The 15567-nt window shown below is 42.1% G+C and overlaps 1 protein-coding gene across 7 annotated transcripts in view; it reads left to right on the forward strand.

Annotated features, from left to right (window-relative positions):
• The first annotated feature begins 2440 nt into the window (after positions 1 to 2440).
• The window catches only part of CREM (cAMP responsive element modulator), a 37221-nt gene continuing 24094 nt past the window's right edge, over positions 2441 to 15567 (forward strand). The window contains exons 1-3 of one of the 7 annotated variants that reach the window (XM_049798463.1): positions 2441 to 2593; positions 7637 to 7749; positions 8398 to 8521. In XM_049798463.1, the coding sequence (XP_049654420.1) occupies positions 7709 to 7749; positions 8398 to 8521 (165 nt within the window). In that variant the 5' untranslated portion in view covers positions 2441 to 2593; positions 7637 to 7708. The remainder of the gene's footprint in view (positions 2594 to 7636; positions 7750 to 8397; positions 8522 to 15567) is intronic. The other 6 variants (XM_049798467.1, XM_049798468.1, XM_049798470.1 and 3 more) reach the window with 6 other exon arrangements.

The raw sequence follows: 15567 nt of genomic DNA on the forward strand, positions 1-15567 counted from the left end.
TTTGGGTCTTCGCATTTGAAATTAAATTGGTTCATATCAGGGATTAATACCAATTTAATTAGAATAATTTAACTTAAAGTGATGCACTTTTGTAGCAAAGGTCGTTCTGGCCTCTGCTAACAAATACAGTGCCCCAACCCTGCCACAGTAAGAATGCAACACTTCCTCTTCATTGCCCTTCTCTTCCAGCGCACCAACCTCAGTAAGCCGTATCAAGAACTGAAGCGAGTTAGTCGTTCATTTTTATACCACTGAGGACTAACTCCCCTTGGCAGTTCACCCACTCCTCTGATACACTTCATTAAATTATCAGAGAAGATGTATAAATAGTAATAAATTCTTAGTTAAACATTTCAAAGCTGCTTATGACTTACTTGAAAACTAACAGAAAATAACTACTTTTCCAAATCCACACTGTAAGAGTTCCATGGAAATTCTCAGCTTATTTATAAATAACTGACTCCAGTGGTTTCCATTATTTAACACACTCATTCGAAATTTCTTCCTGTTTGTAATCAGATTTCTACTCTCAAAAATATTTTTGAGGTGCTACTAGTATCACAACAGTTACTCTTGGCTTCTTAAGTATACTGAGCAAAGACGGAATTTCTTCCAAAGGCTTCAGCAGAGTTATTCTCAGTAGTTTTACACTTGCTTGCTCATTTGATTATCTTATAATTCTATCAAATATTTTCTAACTGACCAGAGGTTTTCTAATAAAACACATCTTTTGATGAATGAGCATAACGATATTGTATCTAGTGGCTTGGCTGTCAAACCAGAAGGTTATTAATCATGGGAAGAAAAACTCCTATTTAAAAGCCTGAAAAGACACGTGAAATATATGCAACAAACAAAAGGAGGGAAACAGAACTCAAAACAGGAAGGGTGTGGTGTTCAATATTTCAACAAAGGAAATGTAGGATGAAAACTGAAAAGTTGCATAAGCAATAGGGGCATTAAATGCTTTGTATCCTTTGCACTAGGCTATGATTTTGATAGCTGTGTCAAATAACTTCTGTGAGGCAAATTAACAAACCTAAATGCTTAAAGGCAAAAACCTTTGCAAATAAATATAATTCATCTTTCATGAAGTCAGAGGCAAGAGTTATTTGACTTTTTTTAAACACAGGAAAGCAATACCTAGGTTCTCTTCACTCCATGAATAAGGCTGAATATTTGACCTGTACAGACATACTACCAATCCTGACACACACATCCTCCAATTCTTTAATCACAATGAGTCATGTGAAATTAACTTAGGTTTTTCATTCTTATTTAGCACACTATTGAATAGTTTCTCACAGAAAAAAAAATTACATAAAAATGGGCAAATACATTATGCAACTTCAGAATACAAGTGGAGTGATGTATAGACACGTAATTTAAAATGTACTTTAGACTCATCCCTTCTGACACTACTTTGTAAAATACCGAACAGCAGTAAGACATAGGATGTTAAAACTCCTCTAGCAACCGAGTTTAGTGCCCAAGAATTTATGGCACTTTACTATTATTAAAACTGAGAATACGGGCCTTACACTTCCTGGAACAAGAAACGCTCAAACACACAGCACAAACCAAACATGACTCATGACATTTGAACGTATCCTGTGGTAGCGGGCAGGGAAACGCGCACGTAGCTCCCGTTCGTTATCTGCCGGCAGCTGCCGGTTTATTTGGCCGACCAAATGCAAAACACGATGCCATACTTCAAAAGGAAAAATACGCACAATTAGGAACAACTGATGTGAGGAATGTGCTTTTTCAGTCAACAGAAGAATTTAAAGACCAGCTGCGGGCACTAGCTCGGCGGGCTGGCTGTCCCACCGGCCGGCTGCCTGCCGGTCCCCCAGCAAGCTTCCTTGTACCTCACCGCTCCGGCACCGCCGAGGGGACAACCGGCGCTTTGTGCGGCGACCCCGCTCCCGGGGGACGGCTCGGGGAGAGCGCCAGCGCCAGCCCCGCCTCGGCTGGGCTCTGCGGGGAGGCCGCTCCGCCGAGGCCCAGACCACCACCGCCCTTATCGGCGGAGCCCGGCCGGCGGGGAGAGCGGCCGAGTACCGCACCCCCGCTATCGCGCACCTTCGAGTGCGAACCCCGTCCGGGGAGCGAGGCCACCTCCTCGGCCGCCGCTGAGGACGCCCCGGCCCGAGCCGAAGCAGCCCGGCACCGCCGGCCATGGCCGGGCTCCACACGACCTGCGCGATAAGCCCGCCGAGCCGCCGCCCCACCACCCCCAACCCCCAACCCCCCCCCCCGGCAGCGGTGAGGCCCGCCCCTCCCCCACACGAGCCAGCTCGTCCCGCCCCCTCCGCCCCCAGCCAATGACAGGCGCAGCCGGCAGCCCCGCGGCGGCGGTTGGCCGGCGCGCCGGCCGTTGGGCGCCCCGTAGCCAGTCGGCGGCGCCGCCTAAGCTCCGGCTCCTCCTCCTTCCGCGGCCGCTGGGGCTGGGAGTCGCCGCAGACGCCATTTCCTCAGCGCCCCCGCGGCGGCGCGGCTGCATCAGCGCTGACGTGAGGCCGACGCGCGGCTGCGCCCGGCCCAATCCCCCCCACCCCCTGTGACGGGGGCAGCACGTACAGGGCGGCGGGTGAGTGCGGGAGGGGGCGGGGACACGTGTGCGCGCAGCCCGACCCCCTGCGGGCCGGGAGCGGGGGAGCGCGGAGGGCAGCGGCCGGCCCTGGCAGCGCGGAGGGGAGGGGAGGGGAGGGGAGCGGAGGATAGGGTAGGGCAGGGCAGAGCAGGGCAGGGCAGGGGGGCGCTGTGCCGCTCGGCGCGGCCCCTGCCGCTGGGAGCGCGCGGGAGGGGGCGGAGGCGCGTCCCCGCCGGCGGCCGGGAGCGCGCCGCGCTCAGGGAGGGCCGCTCAGGGCCCGCCCGGCCCGGCCCGGCTCGGCTCGGCTCTGTCGGGCGGCCCCGAGGCGTCTCGGCAGCCGGGGAAGGGGGACGTGCGGAGCGCCCTGCGCCGTTACAGCCCGGGGGCCGAGGTGCCCGCCGGGCCCTGGCGCGCTGCGGGTCGGGCCCTTCCTCCGGAGCGAGGCTTGGGAGGGAGATCGGCGCGACTCGCATGTCGGCCGTGCGGCGAGGGAGCAGCGCGCCTTGTCCCGGCAGTCGGAGGGCCCCGGGGCGGCAGGGCCCTGGGGCCTCCGGGGTGCTGCCCCCGCTGCCGGCGGGGTGCCCTGGTGGAGGGGAGAGCGCTGGCCGTGGGGGGTAGGCCTTGGTGCCTGGTGGGTTTTCCCACTTGGTCCGGTAGGCCTGGTTGCATCCTTGCGCACCGGGTTTTCCGAGCTGGGACAGGACGACAGGTGGGAGAGGAGCGCGGTGGGCTTCGTGAGTCCTAGGTGTTGCTTAAAAGTTTGAGGGTCTTGTCTGCCTCCACTACTGCCATGACAGCATGTCAGTTGGTGCTGAGTGGAGCCGCATGTTAAATGGTTCCGCAGATACCGATCCTTAAATTATCCTCATACCTGTTCAGGGACTGGTTGGGCTCTTCTTCTAAACGGGGACCATGTGTCCTCTTCACAGAGCAGACTCAGCACTGTCTTGCCTGGATTACTGAGGCGGCAGATGCAGAGTGATGGGTAGTATGCTTGTGCTTACGGTAATGGCGGGTTGAGTTTTTAAGGCTTTTTTGAGGATTTTGTTAAGATAGCCTAGGAAGAAAAGGTTGGGGAAGAAAACGAGGAAACGCATTAGAGTTTAGGAGACACAAGAAACTTAGTATCCTGCTGATACTGAAAGCTTAATGGAAAGATTACACTTTCAGAATCTGGTCTGTTGCACTGTTACTCATTTTACCTGGCTGAATGCTGTGACCACCTTGCCACCCGGAGTGCTTCACAAAGCAGCGTACTAAAACAGATTATAAACTTGAAAACACAATGCTCTTCTGAAACCAGTGCATTCTGAGAGTTTCCACACTCACTGTGGGGTCATCAGTAAATGCAGAATAGGTGTTTGTAAATTCACATCCTTGCTTTCTAGTAACTTCCCTGTGCATAAAAGCCTTCAAAGAGATTTGGAGCAAGGGCTGAAACTTATTTCTTAGCCCCTTACAATTTCCTTTCTAATAAGCCACCTTTGTAAACAGTCTCTGATGTATTAAGAATTGTTGAAATAAAGAATTTGTCTTTAAAATGTCTCTGGGTATTTAATTACAGTCACACATTTCCAGTTGTGCAAAATGCTGTAGCAATTTGCTTATGTGGTTTAATTTCACCATTAGAGATTAAATATTTATATTAATATTCAGTGATGTAATTGTAAACCAAACAGCAGTATTGGGGGGGAGTGAAAGAATTTTTTGTGCTCTTCGTTACACAAGAGCACATCTTGATAGGGATGCTATCCTTCACCTTTTACCCGTGCACAAAAATATAAAAGGTTCATACCTCCAGCTGTAAATTACTTCCAGTTTTCTAGGTCATCTGGGGAATGCTTTCCTTTAGCTGATGCTGTCAATATTGTCCTATGAGGGGTGCTGCTGCTTTCAGCTGAAGAACCTTTTGATTTGCACTGTATGCATCTTCTTAATCAGTGTTTACCTGCTACTGACTTACTGTATGTTAGTCTTAGTGACTATAGTAAACAGGCACTAATATACATTGAAATGTTACTAGCTAGTTAGCAGTTAAACCTCCTGCTAGATCCTGAAGATTTCTTTGCTGTTTTGTAGGAAGAAGCGGGTATCTTTGCCTACATTATGCAAAGCCATTTTTTGCCCCCTTTTTATGGGAGGGGAGAGGTATAACTTGCTCATTAATTTAAAAATGCAGACTAATATTTAAAATTACTGTTCAGCAATGGTAAGAAACCAAAGTGGAAAATGTAAGAAATGAATGTATTAATATTGAATATAAGATTAAAGCTTGTATATAATTAAACATATAGTGAAGAAAAACATTATATAACTTTAAACAGGACCTAAGACTGTATACTTTATAACTGCTTGGTTTTCCTTTAAAATAGGAAGAAGGGAATGAAAACTTTAAAGTGTGGTGTGTACTCCTACTGATGCACGGTTATAAAGTATTTAAGTGCTTGGCAAGTGATTTTCTTTTTTCTTACTTTGAAACTTAAAAGCAATAAATATGTTAGAATTTCATTGCAGTGTAGACTGAGTGTGATACATGTGGAAACCTATTATGTTGGTAGTTTCTGGATTGGATTAATAACTGTTTCTTACCACAGTCCATATTAGTGATGTTTTAGAAAAAAAACATAGTTATGATTTTGCTCTGTATTTTTCTGTATACTTATTAAAAACAGTTTGATGTATTCATGGTAAAATGATATATGAGATAATGCAGGAAATATAAAACCTGTACAACTCAGGTTATAGGAATCTGATTGTTTGAGAGTGCACTAAAGACAGTGATAACCTGGACTGGACTGTGAAATTCAGGAGTTCCTTAGCATGCATGGCCTTGAGCTCTGCACCAAGCCCACATGAAGTGACATGGCTCTCCCTGTGTGGCTATACCACTTCTAACGCTGTGGGCTCAGATGACTGCAACTGACCTTCAGCTGCAAATTTAGTAATCCCCTGTGGTTAGGTCTACAGAAGATTCATAATCTTGTAAAGTGTCTGAATTATGATACTAGTGTGCTACATTTTGTCTTTAGTCATCTTTCTCATTGAAGTTTTATGCCAAGATGACTAGTGTATCTTTTAAAAGTACTTATGCCCTTTGTTACTTTTGTTTCAGTTTTATAGGCTATACTAACATACTAGAATTACCAGGTTGTCAAAAGAAATGGATTTTAGCTTATCTAGGAAGTGTATTTTACTGTGTTCTGGGGTAACAGTTGCATTTTATGGCAGTCAAAAAAAAAAAAAAAAAGCTAATTAAAACAGTTACAAATTTTCAGATGTTACTCCACTTTGCTAAAGAATTAAAATAGGAAATCATTTGCATTAAGAGTCAGAATATACACAATTATAGATGGAAAAAAAAAATATTAAATTCTTGAGTTTTTCCTGTATGTCATATTTGTCATTTCACTGGCATGTATAAAAGTTGCTGTTGTTTTTTTAATTTAATATAGATAATCTAAAAAATACAATCCTTTGTACTGTATTTCGTAAAATACTAGGAATAACTTTTTGTTAGATTTTCTGCTGCACTCATGCTCTTTTCATAGCTATTTGCTAACTCAGGTACTGGAGCACAGCAGATGAAAATATTTTGGGAGAAAAATCAAGTTAGTAAAAATAAATAGATTTTCTTATAGTATTCTGCAGTCCATGAGGAATTAAGCTAAAATTAGGAAACTGAACCCTATTTTTTTTTTACAACATGAAGAATGGTTCTTTCCAGGTAAAATTTCTATGGAATGCATTCAGTAGGGAAAAAAACCCCAACCACCACAACCTTGGGGTTTTTTTCAGCAGTAGGTTATCTGTGACAGCTGGCTTTGGATAAGAAAATACTTCAGGGCTTCTATAAAGTGAATTAATTCTGACTATATTCCCATCTTTAGGAAGAGATTGTGATGAATGTGTTGCCAGTACCTATGCACCTTTTAATCTTACTTAGTGTGTGAGCTGTTCTGAAGCTTATGGAGGCTTTCTTAGATGAACCAGATAGAGCCTTTATGTTTGAGACTCTATGGATGGTCCTAGTTTACTAAGGAGGAACTTTTTTTTTCCTCCCCTCTACTTTTTTATTGTCATATTGAATGCATATATAAAACCAGAATGATTTGATAAGATAAACATCTGACATGGAATATTATGGTGGAAAGCTTGGTGAAAACATTCTCCCCAGGGCTGCTCAACTTTGGTGAATTTCAGTAGATATTTAATTCGATTGTATCTAGAGAAAAAGGTAATTAGTGGTAACTAACAAGACGGGAACATAGAAAGATTTTAGGTATAAAATGTCTCCTTACAAACCTAATCTGAATTGATACTGCCATAGAGTATGTAACCTCTGTGGCAGAAACACTGTTAACCCATAAAATCTTGACTTGTGTACAGCTTTGCTACCACTAGCTATAGTACTGTTAAGTCTGGTCAGTAGAATACCATTGGAGGAATATAAGCTAGAAATATGCTTCTCTGCATCATTTGACTGGATTCCTTTTCATATTTTCATGCCTGTATTCTAGGCAGAAAAGGTGATTTTTTTTTTAAAAAAACACCTTGTTTTCCTCAAAGATTGTGGAATATTCTATAAAATAGTGCCGCAAAAGGAGTTGGGTTTACATTTAATTTGATTTAGCATAGCTAACTTTTAACATGTGAGACTAAATTCAGGAGCCTCGGAGTCAGGCACGTAGCAGACTTCCTTCCTCATCTCTTCCACCTCTCAGTGTAAGACTTGGGAAGAAACTGCAGTAACTATCAGCCAGTTGAAATAGTTGAACTTGGTGTTCAGACAGGCTTGCCATCCCCTAGTTATGGTAGCTGAACCCGAGGAAGCGAGATTTGCTGCCTCTTAAATCCCACAACTATATCAGGTCTTCCTTTTGCGGCCTCTATTCCTTGTGTAAGTAAGGTGTTGGTGGGAGCGTGCCCGCAGGGCATCCTGCCTTCCTCTGCCAGACCCTATCCTGTCTCTGTTCTGTTTGTAAACTGACCTGTTGCCATGGCAATGTTTGTGACATCACCTGTTCAATGTTGCACCTTCAGTGCAGGGTTTGGTAGGAGAGAAAGGGAGCCGAAGAGAACCGAGCTCTTGTTTTAAAACACACACCTTCCGTTATGACTAAGTGTGCCAAGAAATATGGAAAAGCAACTGTCAGGTAATTGCATTTTTATATAGCAGATATATTTGGAAGCTTTCTCTATAGAGTTTAAACTCATAGTTTAAATTGAGGGTCAGGGACTTCCTTATTCTTCTATGAAACTTACCCTACTTTTAAACCTGCAAAACGAGAAGAGTAGTTGTGAGTCTTGAGCCGCAAGTAGTTTATGGACAATTCAAGCATAGATCCCAGTTGGGGGTCGGTATCTCAGAAGGTTTGAGAGGGCTGTAGCAGCACATGGCTGGTCAACTTAAGCCTTGTCTGGTGGGAGACGTGAGGCACAAGTGACCTGCTGCGGACAGTGCTGGTGGGCTGCTCTGGAGTGCTGTGCTCCCAGCCCTGCTGTTAACACTGCGTGGGACCCTGTGCTTGTCCCTCCCCTGAGAAACATTTCCAGAACTGCCCCTCCTTGCAGCTTTCCAAAGTACTTGTTTTAGAGCTCCTGGCTATATGAATGAATATTTTAATAGGGGGGAACAGGAAGAAAGGACTTCAGTTGATCTGATAGTTTTGAGAGAAATCCGTTCATTTTCTGATAGTTGTCTGCTCTAAATATAAAATAGTCTGGAATTGCTCTTTTCTCCCTAGGTGCCTGATATACCTCCCTGTACTGCATTATTTAGATGTGTATGTACTTACTTTTAGACAGATGACCATGGACATGGTTGAATCCCAACAGGATGACAGTGCAGTGGATTCTGTGCCAGAGGGAGATGCTGGTCACCTTCAGAATCAGCCAGGCCAAAGTCAGATTTCCCCAGGATCTGAGGTAAGTTGAAATGTGGAAAGATGAGAAGAATCAATAAAGTGATATTCAGAACTGCTGTGATTTTTTTGAATTATCAGTTTGTATGGAGTTCTCATGTTCTGTAAGTCTTGTTATTAAATAGGAAAAATATAGCAAAGGTATACTGAAAACTGTGCCTGCGGTGTTGAATAAAGGGATAGTACAACATCAGGTCTGTTTAAAGGTAACACTTTTAGGAGAACAGGCTTTTCAGAGTGATCAGTAGGCACAATTTGGTTTATTTTATTTTTTTTTCTTCCCACTTTTCCAAGATGATTATGTTTGTTATGGAGATGGGAACAGGGTCTTAAAGAATTGAGGTGGCTGCAAGATCAAATATAGTTAAAACGTGTGTGTATCTTGAAGATGTGCTGTATAACAAAAATGAAAAATGAATAAAAATAACCATGGCTCTTTCCTAGTTCCAGTGTTTGTACAGAATGTGTTTTGTCTGTACATTTTTAATGTATGCTTGTTTTGTTTCACCCCTGTGCATCCGGTGACAGTGTCTGGAATTCTAAAAATATACATTACATGTTCTGTATGGTAGTAATACCTGGATTCTTCTTTGGTAGTTAATGGATAAAAGATGGCGTAGTAATAATGCTCAAACATTAAAAATATGCACTGAAACATTCAGCACTTGAGAGAAACAAGCGCTTGAGTTCTTGCCAGTACTAAGATTTATAGCTTCAGGAAGCTGTATAGGCCCCTTAGAAGGATCTTCAAAACCCTTTGTGAAATAAAGGAACTGATTTTAAAAAAACAACTTACAGAATTTCTTCATCATCGTAAGTTAGAAGTTACTCGGTAAGATTTGATGCCATTTATTTGGTATGTTAGATATTTGATTCACATGATAGGTGTATTTTCAAGACTGAATGCACCTGCCTTTTGTCAGGTCTTCAGACAGAAGGTAGACTGCAAAATATTTATGAAAGCTTATTTGTTGGTTTTGTTACCTGTGGCATTTTTTGTGGTTGTGATATGTGCAGCATTGGGAATACTGTTTGGTTGGGTTTTTTTTCTTTAAGAATGGAGCATGAAACCAAAAATTTTATTTGGTTTGCTCTGCTGATGTCATCCCCTCATTTCTTCTTTCTTTGATAGTTCAGTTCAAATTTTGTGTTTTAACTTCATAGGGTGTTTTATGTGTAAAATCTATTGGCTTGTGCAATAGTTTCTGAAGAAAATACCTGTGAATTCTGCTACTTGGGATTTTTAATGTTGATCTAGAGACAAAGCTGTCACTAATGCTGTAGGAGTGCTGCTGCCAGGTCCCCAGGGAGAACACTTTTTATGTTTATCTGCATTTAATGCTTGAGTACTGTGTGTGAAGGTTCAGCCATACTGGGCATGGGCCTCAGGTCTTTCAGTTAAAACTAGTAACTCTGAAGGACCGATGGATCTTGGTCAGTTAGCACTAAAATGAAACACGTGCACTTAAGTTTGAAGGCTCAGGATAACAGTCCGGAGTTTACATCTAGGAGTCCCTCTTTTTGGTAAGACGGCCCAGAGAGTTGGCCTGGACCTGTCGGAGCTGCTCGGTGCTCATAGCTGGAGTGCATGTCCCTCCCCTGGGCCATCCAGAAAAGCGGAGTTGGTGCCGTTGTGCCACTCTGTGAAAACCGGTGAAGCTGAGAGGCCTCCAGCGGACAGGCCTGTCACCTCAGCTGCCTGGCAGTGCCGCGGGCCTGGCTGGCCGCTGCCTGGGGCCTGCTGGCCGTGCCACCACCCTCCCTGCCTGGGGCGGCTGGGAGTCGCACCCACCCCCTTGGCACCTTGAGGCTGAACTGCCACAGCATTTCTTTTGGAAAAGTGGGCCCTGACAGAAAGCTTATTGCTGAGAGGCCTTGTTGTGACATTTCTTTGGCTTAAGATGAGGAGGACTTTCTTAGCTTATGTTCCTACCTGGCCGGCTCAGAAGGTGAGACCCTTTGTCATGGTGAGGGTTAGAGGGGGCCGTTGAGAGGTTAACCCCTGCGTGAGGCAGGGACCTCTTGTGGGACATCTCTCGTCTGCTTTTGGTGGTATGGGATGGGAAACTTGGGGTGTTTCTGAGGAATTTGTGGCTGTGCTGCTGGTCCAGCGTCTCTGTATTTTGACTGTTACAGAAGGGCACAGATAGCTCCTTCTCCCTCTTTGGCCTCTGGAGGAGTGCAGTTAAGACAGCCATTTAAAGTGACTGAAATGTACCTTGTACCAACTTCCAGTCATCTCTCCTACTAATTTTCTTGCAAATATGCAGAAAGATGAGAAAAGAATGGGTTGATTCTTACCAAGAGCTAAAATGCCTGGTCACTGAAACTAAGGGCTCCTTTTCAGACATCTCTGTGGGGTTTTTGTTTGCCTTTCTCAGCCAAATATTTGTTCAACCTTGGTTTTGTTCAGTCAGAAGTAAAGCATTTTAATACACTGTCTTTTAATACTCAATTCGTGGTTTTCTGTGTATTATCAAAGAATCACAGAATGGTTCAGTTTGGCAGGGACCTCTTGAGATCATCTTGTCCAACGCTGCTGCACAAGCAGGGTCAGCCAGAGCAGGTTGCCCAGCACTGTGTCCAGTTGGGTTGTGAGTATCTCCAAGGATGAAGTCTTTACAACCCCTCTGGGCTCCTGTGCCAGTATTTGACTGCCCTCACAGTAAAGAAAGTGGGGGGTTTTTTAATGTTCAGATAGATTTCCATGGTTTTTAATTTGCTCTTTTTTTTGTTTAATTATGACTTTGGCCAGGGAATGACTAGCAAAATACTGAGGGATAAAACTGCATGGGAGGTGGGGGTTTTGTGGGGTTTTTTTTCCTTCTTCTGGAGTTCAGGCTTTTTAAAGAAATACCTGCCATTTAGTTTTAAAAAGGTGGACCAGGTATTCAATAAGATGCTAATCTCTAGAGGGCAGAAATTGTTTTGGGCTGAAGCATTCTTAATGTCTTCCCCTGTTGGGAGGGAGCAGAGACATTAAGAATGTCTGGGCTGGAGCACTATAGTGTGATGGGATAACCTCCAATGCTAAGTAGGACCTATTATACATTATTAGTAGAGATAAGATAGCGTCTTGTCTTCCCCCCCCCAACCCCCCCAGCTTGTGTAATAGATATTGCTATATACTCCTGCAATTTTCTGGTGATGAAAGTAAAATTACTTTTTTTGCAAAAGCAAAAATTAGTAAATTAGAAACTAGCAAAAATGAGATACATCTTTCATCCATTGAGGCAAAATTGACAATTTCTATCTTGAAAGGGTTGTTTTTTAAATAAAATTAATTAAGCTAGAGTAAGATAGTGTTTATAGTTGAATTTCTTGCATCACTCACTTTCAGCCAGTTAATAAATTGACACGGTATAGTTTTGGTGATCCAGCCACCAAAAGAATTAGGTAAGAAACTGCTAATTTGTAAAACTTTGGGTGGTTGTCTTTAGAAGCTGTTAGAGGTGTACAGAACACCTGTACAGAAGCTTGATGCCTTTCTTTGGGGAAGAACAATGGTGCAAGGTGGAAAACTTCTCAACCTGTTTTGAGATGGGCTCCATGGGTTCTGTCTCTCATGCACAGATCTTATATTAATACATATAGGGCTGTTCTTAAAAGGAAGTTAATTTGGATTGAAATATTCTGATAATGTTGACAGTTGTCAAACTTGTATCTTGGAACAGTTATATCTGCATTTGGCATTCAAAGAGAAAATAGATGTTCCTTTTGCAGGATTTCTAGAGGCCATGTTGCATTCTGTGTCATCCTGTGCTCAGCTACACTAAATATAACTACAAAAATGTAAGAGGAATGTACTAAGACTTTTTTCAGATTTGACAAAATACTTTCAGTTGTGGTTTTTTTCTTTAATCCTACATCCTTGATGGGTTCTTCTTTGAATCACTTTTTGTGAATTTTGTCATGTTCTGTCTATCAGTAGAGCTGTCTGCTGTCTTGATCTGAGATACAATCTGTTGGAATTCTTGGTGCTGGTCCTGAACTAGACATGGGTCAGGATTTATAATGGGAGAGCTGCTGTTGGAGAGAGCAGGGGGAGTTTTCTGGAGCCTGGAGTGCATAGCCATTGTAAGCTGGGACTGCTCAGGTTTAGCACTTTAAGGTATATTCTTATGGGCTCTCAGCATCAAGCTTTGTGTTAAATCTTGCTCCCAGCAGATTAAGCCCTGTAGAAGTTGGCCAGGCTGTTGTAAATATGGCTCTAAAACCAGCCTGCCCCATGGAAGTCCAGGATATTTAGCAAAGTTGATGTTAGAACATTATAAATCTGTAGCCTTGTCACCATTTTGTGCTTCCTCAAGGGTATGCTGTCACCAAATGGCTGGAATCAGTCTAACCTTGTCTTCCTTAAAACTATGTGCTGCTTTTTTGGCATTAGCTTTGGCATTGACCAAAACTTCAGTGTCTTTAGCTTTTCCTTGTAGAGGCTGCTTGGTGCCTGAGTGTGGTGAGTCCTTTGCTCTTCTATTAGGTGAATCCAGGATGGGTTTGCCTTTTTTTATTTTTCCAGAAGTACTTTTCACGTTACTTCTAGAAACCTTGTAGTGTTCAGATTCTACAGCAGGGACAGAAATCAGATGGAGCTGTGCACTGCGTACTTCATATCAGCAATGTTTGAGGTATGAGGGGTTGAATGTAAATGTAACGCTGTAGTACTATGTAGGGAAAAGTTATCTGACCTTGGGTGATGAGAGTGCATACATCCACAGTAAAACTGTTCAGATGGACAATGCATTTTGAAGTCAGATAACTGATGAGTAACCTCTTTCTCTGAAAGAATGTGTGCCTCAGTATGAAGATAGTTCATAATCTTTTTTGCTGCCGACTTTTCTCTCCCCTCTTGGAAGAGGGAGCACTTACACTTCTAAACATGAAGTATGGGACCATACTGCTATAACAATGCATTGTTGGTATTTGTTGAAGCTATTGGACTTGACTGTCGCATACCTAAGAGGATAGAATCTAAAAGGACATGACAGCATCTTTGCTATTGTCAGGGACATAACCCTTAGACTGTTTAACCAGCTACTTAATGTGTTAGGCTTCCCTTCACCTTCTGTGTTACTGAGTTGCTTCTGTGGATTGTTTTCAGTTGTTGTGCCAGACAGCCCTTGAAGTAATGATGTTAGAGGTAGCATTGCTTATCATTGATGTCAGAAAGTTTTTGCCAAGTCTGTTTCAGTCAGCATTTATGCCTGATCGCGTCAAAAGGTTCTAGTTTTTCAGTTAACACAGGAATATTCAATTTGAAAACAATGCAAAGGGAAATGTGAATCAAAATTGGTTTAATAATCTCTAATATTTATAAAAGAGATGCAGAATATGAAGTTGGAAAGACATTTTTTTCACTGTTAGTTATGGAAAACAAACCTAATACAAAAGAATCACAGATGTTTTAAAGTAAAGTTCATACATTACACATTGTGTAACCTTCAGATATTTGTGGAAACTTGGCAAATAGTGATCAAATCAAATTGAGTTGTTTAAAATAGGTATAAACAAACAAAGAAATCACTTTTGGTTTGATCCAGTTTTATCTGAATTAATGGGAACAAAACAATTTCTGTTGCAGTATTGTAAACTTTAGTCTAAAAGAGTATTAGCTGAGTGAGATTGTCTTTTTTTTTTTGTGTGGTCATACTGAACAAGGAGGTTTTAAATTCATGTGGTGTTTTTTAATCTTGAGTACTGGATTACTTCCTGATTGTGTGTGCCTGACCCATTGTGTACTAAAAACAAACTCATAAACTGTTCACCTTGTACTTTTTTGTGAGCGTTGTACTCAGAAAGTTCTTTCTGATAGAGTATTGTATCAGATTGCAGCTCTCACAGAGATAGCAGTAAATCAAAAGGTTTGGTGAAATTGTCTTTGTAATGTTTTGAAAAGTTAGCATGCTTTGTAAACATTTAGACTGTTCCATGCTCTTTCCTTGAAGCTTGGGTTTAGGATGATGTCAGCTTTGACACAAAATAGATCATACTCTTCAGATCTTCGAGACTTTCTAGATCTCAAATACCTACTTCTGATGATAATGTTTGTTTTATACATTGGGAAGAAAGTTTGTATGTCTATTTATGTATTGTCATTTAATGCCCTTTAAGGAATAATTGTTTCCATTTTGGGGTTAGAAATGCCCTCAATTGTTCTATTTCCTGAACAGTGGTTCAGTTTCCTATAACAATTGAACAATTACATAGTGAATGTTGACAAGATCCTGTCTCTGTTTGCTGGAAACATTGTTTCTTCAAGATAATTCCAAAAAACCTTCAACGTGAATACAGAAAAATACAAAAATTTGGTTTTTGTTTTTTTTATTCAGCATTCATCATATTTTTCTTCTCACTGTCATCTATTTTTACCTTTACTGCTCATACCAGAATTGTAGATACAAGTCTGGGTTTATTCTTGTATGCAGAATATAGAAATAAGTTTTTTCAATGCAGTTTACTTACAAAAACACAATACCTCATTTTATTGTATGATTTATGTTTGTCATTCTCTTCCTTTTCTGAGTTTAGAGATATTTCATCACACAGAACTTGAGATCAATCATAGTCTTTTCCCTTTGCTTCAGTATTTGTTTCTGTTAATAGACTTAACAGTTATAGCATAAATACTGAACTATTTCTTAGCCCATAGGTGTGTGTCTCTTAATCCATTCATCCTCACTACTGATGGTTGAGAGCCAAGGGCTGGGGAAAGCTGTGTGTGCTCTAAAATGTCATCAGAAAAAGGAATCAGCTTATTCCTAAACAGAACACTTTCTTCAGCTGTGCTAGGCTTAAAGAAGATACAGCTGTTCTTTATTATTCTTGTTGTATCGAAGCACTGATACACTTCAACTATGTTTTTCTTGATATATATATATATTAAAAAAAGAGGACTTATTAAACTAAAGCAATTTACAAATCCATGTATGGCTTTATTTAACAATACTTTTTTTTTTTGCTATATGAAAAGTTCTTGCATCTCTTGAGACAGCTATCTGAAAAGCATAAGTTCAAACTAAACTTCTTGCCCAACAAGGCAAGACCAAAGCA

Source organism: Accipiter gentilis, chromosome 4 (genome assembly GCF_929443795.1).
Source record: "Accipiter gentilis chromosome 4, bAccGen1.1, whole genome shotgun sequence".
Taxonomy (NCBI): Eukaryota; Metazoa; Chordata; class Aves; order Accipitriformes; family Accipitridae; genus Astur; species Astur gentilis.